The 9326-nt window shown below is 51.3% G+C and overlaps 1 protein-coding gene across 1 annotated transcript; it reads left to right on the forward strand.

Annotated features, from left to right (window-relative positions):
• The first annotated feature begins 315 nt into the window (after positions 1 to 315).
• Positions 316 to 6381, forward strand: LOC125544623 (probable galacturonosyltransferase 15). The gene is made up of 6 exons (XM_048708364.1): positions 316 to 788; positions 892 to 956; positions 4145 to 4315; positions 4642 to 5214; positions 5317 to 5628; positions 5756 to 6381. Exons 1-6 carry the CDS (start codon positions 602 to 604, stop codon positions 6032 to 6034), a joined length of 1587 nt encoding a protein of 528 aa, XP_048564321.1. The 5' UTR covers positions 316 to 601; the 3' UTR covers positions 6035 to 6381.
• The last annotated feature ends 2945 nt before the right edge of the window (positions 6382 to 9326 follow it).

The raw sequence follows: 9326 nt of genomic DNA on the forward strand, positions 1-9326 counted from the left end.
TTCCACAAGAGTGAGAAGCCAGTCACATGGAGATACCATTCGCGCGCATAGTACGTGTGCTGAACCAGTAACCAGACAAAGCACATAATGCGAGAGGTAAATCTAACGAGCGGCATGCGACCTGCGAGCGCGACGCGGCATGCAGCACCACCGGATAAGCCACACCGGCGCCCCGATGCCTGCCCTGCCCCCACGGGCCAGCCACAGGCGCCACAGCCAGTCTACAAGCCTCCGGGCCGGGGCCCCGCGCGTCACCCTCAGCCACTGTCGGTGCCCTCCCCTCGCATTTCAGGTCGCTCTCTTCCCCCGTCCGGCAGATCCCATCGCCCCTCCCGCGCTGCTCTACCGTTTCCATACACACACATCGGACGGAGCCGCTCGGTTCGCCACCTCCCCCGGTCTCAAGTCTCACTGCCTCGTCTCACTCTCTCACTGATGCCTATAACTCCCCGCGCCACGCACCTCTCCCGCCCCCTCCCCGCGTTCCCACACCGCCACGCGCATACGGACTCCTCGAGCTGGAGCGTGGGCTCGTGTAGCCTCGTTCGTTCATGAGCGGCGGCGAGTCGGCGGCCTCGCGCGAGGAAAAGGACTCTGAGCAATGAGGCTGTACATCACGGCGGCGGCCGGCGACGACGACGTGACGAAGCCGAAGGCGCCGCAGCTGCAGGCGGCGCGGCGAGGCTACCGTTCCGTTGTGGTCACGGGGCTCCTGGCCGGCGTGCTCCTCTTCCGCGCCGCGCTCCTCGCCATCGAGACCGGCGCCTCCCTCTGCCCTTCCGCCACCGGTAACGAAGCTCGTTCGCAGCCCATTTTTCCTCTTCCTCGTCGGTGATTTGTGGCGTGTCCACCGGTTAATTGCTCCCCCATTCTCGTGTGCGAGCGCCTCAGGTTGCTCGGACTGGAGGGCGGGGCTCGGGCGCTGGCTCTACGGCGGCGGCGGCGACGCGACGGAGGTGAGTCCGGCCGACCTGGCCTCTACTACCAGTGTACTAGTGTGTTAGGCCCGTGTCCGATCGTGCGCGTCAAAATGTGTTTGGACTTTGGCAGGCCGCGTAATAAGTTAGGCGTCGGGCTTTCTACTTGTACGTGAGCTTTGACATCTTTTTTACCCGCGGCTGCGTGGCGGAAATGGGTGGTGGATGGGCACGGAGATTCTCACGCGCTTCTGCTCCCTGTCAGTAAAGCGTCGTTCACGGGAATGGGAATGTTTAGGGGCCAGGTCGGCACGGCAACACGTCGCTGCACTCGACCGTGGCCTCCACCACGTGGCTGACGGGTGGGGCCCTGAGCCCATCGCCCGGTCTGATCCGGGCACTGTACTTTGTAGTCTGCCAGAGCTCCATGGTTGACGCCCTGGTTGAGCTACTAGTCGTATTCAATGCGCATGTTCTCCGGTGCCCTGCGGTTTTATACATCCGAAAATAAATCTCTACTACTTACTAGAAGAACTCCGTGCGTTGCAACGGGGCCACATTAACTTTAAGAGTTCAATATTAATCATGTTAATAATATATTTAATATTCTCATATATATCAAGTGACACTGGCGACCTTTTTTATCAATTTAGCAACGGGCTCAGTTGCAACGGGCTCTTTATACATATCAGACAACTCGCTACTACTTAAACTACAACTATGGCTACCAATATTTTTTTGTCAATTTAGCTCAGCAATAGTGCCTGGCTTAATAGACTGCTTTGCATTCATCCCCTCAGAAGACAGAGAGAACCAACTCAACATGTCAGAAGATTAACAGAAATTTTATTTGTATGGCATGAACATATAGCAGGAGCACCAACACATAGATCAGCAGAGAGCAGAGCACAACATGCACACGCTTGGGCCATCTATATCATACACACACAGCAACGCACACACGCATCACGCTGGCATACACATACAGAAAAGTAGGCACACACGCATCACGCTGGCATACACATACAGAAAAGTAGGCACACACGCATCATGCGCATTGGCCGGTGCGACGCACGCAGAGCAAGTACGTACGCACGGAGAGCAAGCTAGCAAGCACGCACGCGTCCAACCCCGCCGCTGCATGCGCTGGCAGAAGGTGAGGCAGCAAGGGAGACTGCACATTGAAGCTGTCCATGCAAGGCTGGAGGTGCTGGGCCGGCGACAGCGGTGTCGGGACGGCACTTGATTCGTTCCCGGTGGCGTGGAGCTTGGGGCGGCAACGCGACGATAGCTAGTGCTCGGGGATGGGGGTTTGGGGCGGGGGCAGTCGACCCGATGGCTGGCGAAGTTAACGGGCTCGGGCGGCTGGAAATTCGGCGGGTGGCGGCGGCACAGCGCGAGGATGGGACAGACGGAAAACCTAGCGGGCGTTCAACTACCAATACCCACGCCTTTTTTAGGGGAATTGCTTGTGAAAATAACGTGCGATGACGACTTAGCGAGCGGATCCCCTTAAAAAAGACATAGCGAGCAGATTCCCTTAAAACTGATAGGAATGGATACGATTGATGACGTTGATAAATAGTGGTGAATGTTGGCCTAATTTACTATCATCATGCATGGAAACGAATCATCAAGAAAAAGAATACTTCCTATTACTACACTCATAGAAAGCTTCCTAATCTCTGCTACCAAACAGTTTCTGCCCAAACAAGGAAGGAAAGTTATGGACGTAATTCGGAAGGAAACAAACATTATGAAGATTAATTAATTTAGATTTGATCTTTAGAGATTGATTGTGATTGATTCTTTTACATAAAGACATTACTAAATAATTTGCGTCAGTATGAAAACGAATCATCAAGAAAAAGAATACTTCCTATTACTACACTCATAGGAAGCTTCCTAATCTCTGCTATCAAATAGTTTCTGCCCAAATAAGAAAGGAAAGTTATGGACGTGATTCGGAAGGAAACAAACGTTATGAAGATTAATTAATTTAGATTTGATCTTTAGAGATTGATTGTGATTGATTCTTTTACATAAAGACATTACTAAATAATTTGCGTCAGTATGGAAAGTTCTGATCCGTTCAGTTTTTTTCGTTGTGTGAGAGGGTGAAGTGAAAATAAACCGATGAAGTGAGGGAGGCGACGAAAAAAATCTACGACGGTTAACCTATGAAAAAAACCCGGACGAAAGTGGTGGGACGAAAAAAAATCTGAAAGCGAGACTACGAACTGCTCCATTAGGAGTAGAGAAAAAGAATGTAAGGTTCCCATTTTACCTTTATTCGCACCACTCTTCGTCCAACCTTCCTTATATGATAATAAATCAACTTAATTACTTACCTTTTGAACCAGTTTCACTTTAATTTACTTACCAAACTTCAGATCAAAATCTAAGGTAATTCATGAGCAGAATTTGATGATCATTTATTTACACAATCGCGTTATTATAGACAGGTAAATCACAAGCCGACGTACTAGAAGATTTATACTCCGTTGCAACGCACGGGCATTGTTCTAGTAAATAAATAAAATTAAATAGGCCGTTTAGCCGGTGTGTGAGTGTGATCAGTCCATCTCATCAAAGTCCGACCGAAGTCGCCTAAGAAAAGCAAAGTCCGACCGAGGTCAAGCACTTTTGCTCATCTAAAAAGGCGCTGCGCGGGGTTCGCGGCTTGTGTTCTTCAAAGGTGGAGCTGGTACGTGAAACGGTCGTGGATTGACAACTTTTTCTGGTCAATTTGTACCAGAAAAACTGCCTACTTTGACGACCCAGGAGGACGAAACTCCGCATAGTGGTAGATTCGTACGTACGTGCCTGCATTATTCCGGCCTGGCGGGTCCCCGACCAGTTGGTGGGCTGGGTTTATTCTGCTGCGAGCCGCCATGGATACATACAAAACCCTTGTGACTTTCTTCTTGTGAATGAGGCGACTCGCTCGCTCGGATTCTCCACTGGTGGCCTGCAATCCAGCGTGGAAGTGCTCATCGGACAAGACCTTTAATCCTTTGTGTTTGGAACTATACGTGCGTTCGCTCTTTTCCAAGCAGTTGCGGCCTTGCGGTTGTGGAGTTGTGGTCCTTTAGCCATCCATGATCCATGCATGCATGCTCATAGATCTTTGTTTTCACGCGCAGAACACACATGATGTTTCTTACTAGTAGTACTTTTTACTGATAAATAAAATGACTGTCAATTTTGATGAATGGAATGATCAGGAATTTATGAGAGAGTGGAAGAGAAGCCACAGGGTGGCTACCCTGCTGGACCCCGTGGTGGTGGAAGCGGCACCGGATTCCTTGGACGGTCTCATGGCGGAGATGGACACCATTCTGGCCTCCTATGATCGGCTTGACATGGAAGACGTGGTCGTGAAGATAATGGCCATGGTACGTACGTCGAATCTACAAGCACTTTGACACTTTCTCCCGAAAATCCTTGCTCAACTTTTAGCGGGTTTTCGGTAGCATGCCTGCAGCTGCATGTTACTGCCACCTTAGCTGAATTCAGCAACCAAAGTGCTTTCCCCGCGGAAAGGCCTCATCATATGGTCCCTGTGTTGTCCCCTGCTCGTGCCTTCTCTAGCCTAGAGATATGATCTGCTGCTTTCATCTGCATGGTCATGCATGGACGCTCCTCGATTTGTCAAACATGCAAACCTGTAATCATTCATTCGTTCTGAATTTCTGGTGTGTGTGTGTGTGATTTGAACCAGCTGCTAAAGATGGACCGGAAGCTCAAGTCGTCAAGAATCCAGACTCTGTTCAACCGGCACCTGGCCTCGCTCGGCATCCCCAAGAGCATGCACTGCCTGGCGCTGCGGCTGGCCGAGGAGTTCGCGGTGAACTCCGCGGCCCGCTCCCCAGTGCCGTTGCCGCAGTACGCCCCTCGCCTAACAGATGCCTCTCGCGTCCACGTCTGCCTCGTCACCGACAACGTTCTTGCGGCCGCCGTGGCCGTGGCGTCCGCCGTCCGGAGCTCGGCCGGCCCGTCGAGGCTCGTGTTCCACGTCGTCACCGACAAGAAGAGCTACGTCCCGATGCACTCGTGGTTCGCGCTGCACCCGGTTGCTCCGGCGGTCGTCGAGGTCAAGGGCCTCCACCAGTTCGACTGGCGCGACGGCGATGCCATCGTCTCTGTCATGAGGACCATCGACGAGGTCCAGAAGAGCTCGCTGGATTATCACCAGCTGTGCGATGGATCGGTGGAGAGGGAGTACAGGAGGCTTGAGGCCACCAAGCCGAGCACGTTTTCGATCCTCAACTATCTCAAAATCCATCTCCCAGAGGTAAACCAAAAGAACAGGAACACAGTACATCTGTATTACTATCGTCGATGGATGAAATGGTGAGTAACAATTGGCACCTTGTGTGTTAACCATCGTGTGCAGTTCTTCCCGGAGCTCCCGAGGGTGATACTGCTCGACGACGACGTCGTGGTGCGCAAGGATCTGGCCGGGCTGTGGGAGCAGGACCTGGACGGGAACATCATGGGCGCGGTCGGCGCGCACCGGCCCGGCGCGGACGGTGGCATCTGCATCGAGAGGACTCTCAGCGAGCACCTCAACTTCACTGACCCTGCAGTGTCGTCGCTAGGCCTCGACGGTTCGCACTGCGCGTGGTCCTGGGGCGCCACCATCGTCGACCTCGACGCTTGGCGAGGAGCGAACGTTACCGAGACGTATCAGCTATGGCTGCAAAAGGCAAGCCCTCCTTACCCTGTACTCTCACCATTTTCGTACCACGATCGAGCAAGCAACTCTTAGCAGTACCGACAAGACAAGTGAGAAGTGACAAGGTTCATTAACTTCTTGTGTCGGGTGCGTGCAGAACCGCGAATCAGGGTTCAGGCTGTGGAAGATGGGGTCGCTGCCGCCGGCCCTGATAGCGTTGGACGGTCGGGTGCAGGCGATCGAGCCGCTGTGGCACCTGCCGGACCTCGGCCGGCGCATGCCCGACGCCGAGCTGCTGCAGCTCTCCGCCGTCCTGCATTTCAGCGGGCCGCGGAAGCCGTGGCTGGAGGTGGCGTTCCCGGAGCTGCGGGAGCTGTGGCTCGGGCACTTGAATAACTCGGACAGCTTCCTACGAGGCTGTGGCGTAGTGGAATGACGGTGACGGAACAGGAAGAAGATTCAAGCTGGAAAAGGGGATAAAAGTACAGTGATCCGGTGCAAGAACCGGGTGCGGCGCTGGGTTTGTGAGGAGAGGGAAGTAGGTGCTGCCTTCAGCCTTTCCTCGACCTGGCTCTGCCATATTTGCTCGTTTAATGCCACTGAGTAGAAACTACTCACGGCGTATATATATAACTGGGATATTTATTTGTTATTAGTTACAAAACGGAAGCTGGAAATTGCAGAAGTTGTAGCCACGAGATAATTTTTCTTTGGCTCCAATGATGAAGTCACTGTATGGAACTATGGTTCATTTAATTAACAAGATGAACTCACTGCCAAAAAGAGAAACTTTTCTTGGCTCGCTGCAAACGAAAAAAAGGTTCATTTTATTGCAATGAGGCTCAATTTTAGACCCATTGCTCCCGTTAACGTGGTTTTCAAACTGGTAGTTAAAGTTTTCGCCTTAAGAGCATCCGCTGCCGCAACCTGCAAATGTGACCCCTAAAATGTTATACGGACCTGCCCGCGGATAGTGAACGGACGGGCCTCAAATTTTACCATTTGCAACCGCAAAGCATATTTTCAAAACAGCTAATACATGCAAACACATGCACATCGATCATTTTGGATGTTGCGGACGTTGGGCCGGCGGGATTGTCAAAAAACACCGAATAGTAAATTGCTCATACTAAGATTTTTCACATCCATATTGGGCCGGCGGGTTTCAGATGTTTTTGTCCCACCTCGCCGCATGAGGAGCTAGTCGACTAGCCGGGTAGTTCAGAAGCGATAAGCTTCAGTAATCAATGCATCCTTTGTTAAGGAGATGGACTATCACTATTAATCTTCTCCACTATTAACCACAGAGAAGATTAATACTCATCGTCTATCTCCTTCACAAACGGAACATTCATGTTTGCACGACATTTTATGAATCACAATGTGTCGAACGGTGCAAGAGTGTAGGCCAAAATAAAACCCGATGAACAATTTTAAAATCACATTCATTGTAGTAGGGACGTATATGAACGAGATGAACATGACACCCAATGAACAATCATGAGTTGATGAAATGCCATCTAGTGTCAAGCTACCTCGTTCACACAACAATAATTGATCGACCTATGCAACAAGAGAGAAGCTTGGCGCCATTCACCGATGCGGCAATTTAAGTCGGTCAACGTCCTTCTCGCACGGCGAAGTGGGACTAAATTTGGGTGCCTCTGTCTTGACCTAGAAGGGGCTTTGGGTGGTTGTACGTGGGACCGCTATGACCTGGAGCGGGGTGCCCGGTCGCGTCCGGCTGCCCTCATATTGTCCCTACATTTGGCCCAAATTTGAGGGGTGCCGGTCAGTCCAGGCGTATAGGGACTAAGTAAGGGTCTGGTTGGGTCAACTTTTTTGATCGAGCATTGACCAGGCGGTCGTTGCAGACGTTTAGGGAGGAAATAGGGGTCCGGCTGTAGACCTATAAGACTCAGCCCGGTTGCCCAACACATTGTGAACCGATGTCAATCTGTTTGTTATTTAGGATAGGTGCATTCTCCAAGGGAGGTGATTCACGGAGTCAAAGTTTAAAACACAAGGAAACTTGTTTTTGAAAATGCCTATGGCCAAGTTAATTGGCACTTCCTTCCCTAGGTGTTGATCTGTTAGGTTTTCATGTTGCTTTGCGTGCATCAGATGATGCAACAGGTCTTAGGTTGGAATTAGGTTGGAAGACTGCAATCTGTTTCAATGAGGACGTCAACCCTTTCTTTAGGAAGAAGATGGACCTTAGACAAGGTGATCCCATCTCCTCGCACATGTTTGATGTTACCATGAACGCCTTAGGTACGGCAAAGAGAAACCGGAGGGCCACCTTAAGGGTGTCATTTCTCACCATATGGGGGGGGGGGTCACACCTACAGGTCGACACGATCCTCATGTTTGAACTTGACCATCACAAACATCACCACTATTAAACGTCTCCTACTATGTTGTCAAGCGATGTATGGCATGCAGATCAACTTCAATAAGTGTGAGATTATGCTCGTGGGGATGAAAGGCACCGAGGAAATGAGGATCACCAACTTGTGGAATGGCAAGCTCTCGGCATTCCTTGTTTCGTACATAGGACTCCCTGTCGGTGTCAAAACTGGTGGATCTCGGGTAGGGGGTCCCGAACTGTGCGTCTAAGGCCGATGGTAACAGGAGACAGGGGACACAATGTTTACCCAGGTTCGGGCCCTCTCAATGGAGGTAATACCCTACTTCCTGCTTGATTGATCTTGATGAATATGAGTATTACAAGAGTTGATCTACCACGAGATCGTCATGGCTAAACCCTAAAAGTCTAGCCTGTCTGACTATGATTATGAGGAATATATCTCTACGGACCTAGCCCTCCGGTTTATATAAACACCGGAGGGATCTAGGGTTACATAAGGTCGGTTACAGAGAAAGGAATCTTCATATTTGGTCGCCAAGCTTGCCTTCCATGCCAAGGAGAGTCCCATTCGGACACAGGTAGAGTCTTCGGTCTTTGTATCTTCATAGCCCATCAGTCTGGCCCATGTCCAATAGGTCGGACGCCCGAGGACCCCTTAGTCCAGGACTCCCTTAGTAGCCCCCGAACCAGACTTCAATGACGAGGTGTCCGGCGCGCAGATAGTCTTCGGCATTGCAAGGCGGGTTCCTCCTCTGATGACTTCAAAGTGATGTATTCGGCTTTCCATTTAATGTCGTACCCCTTGGCTTCCGCGCCTTCCTGACTTCAGCTTCCACCTGTCGAGTGAATATGAGAGGTCGGGGTATTTTTGCACATTCCACCCTGACGGTACAAGAGAGGTGCCTATTTAAAGAGAATAGATCTCAGATCCATTCCACACCCCGCGAGAAAATCCTCTGAGCTTGCTAAGCGGAACCACCCCAACATGGCTAACGCTCTCAGCTCTTCCTCTCGTCCCCACGGCTCCGAAAAGGGTGATTGGGAGAGATGCTCCGTATCTCACAGTCAGCTATCGAAGCTGCAAAAGCAGGTTTTTCTTCCTCACGCGGATCTAGTCCCCGTCCGAGCAGGGATGACGTCCTTCAATGGCGGGGTTCAGGTGGAGAACTTCCCCAATCCGTCCAGGGGGAACGAGTATGCTTCGTTCCCTTCTTGCTAAGAGGCGTCGGATTTCCAATCCATCCCTTCCTCCAAGGACTTCTGGAGTATTATGGCCTCCAACTGCACAGTTTCACTCCCGCCTCCATCCTGCACATCGCGGGTTACGTTGCTCTATGCGAGCTATTCCTAGGATGCG

Source organism: Triticum urartu, chromosome 3 (assembly GCF_003073215.2).
Source record: "Triticum urartu cultivar G1812 chromosome 3, Tu2.1, whole genome shotgun sequence".
NCBI classification, from domain to species: Eukaryota; Viridiplantae; Streptophyta; class Magnoliopsida; order Poales; family Poaceae; genus Triticum; species Triticum urartu.

Bases quoted from the DNA above. Each gene is read 5' to 3' on its own strand.
- LOC125544623 (XM_048708364.1), top strand. From the start codon at position 602: ATGAGGCTGTACATCACGGCGGCGGCCGGCGACGACGACGTGACGAAG. The intron at 957-4,144 runs GTGAGTCCGGCC...TGGAATGATCAG, and splicing joins GCGGCGGCGACGCGACGGAG to GAATTTATGAGAGAGTGGAA. The intron at 5,629-5,755 runs GCAAGCCCTCCT...GGGTGCGTGCAG, and splicing joins ATCAGCTATGGCTGCAAAAG to AACCGCGAATCAGGGTTCAG.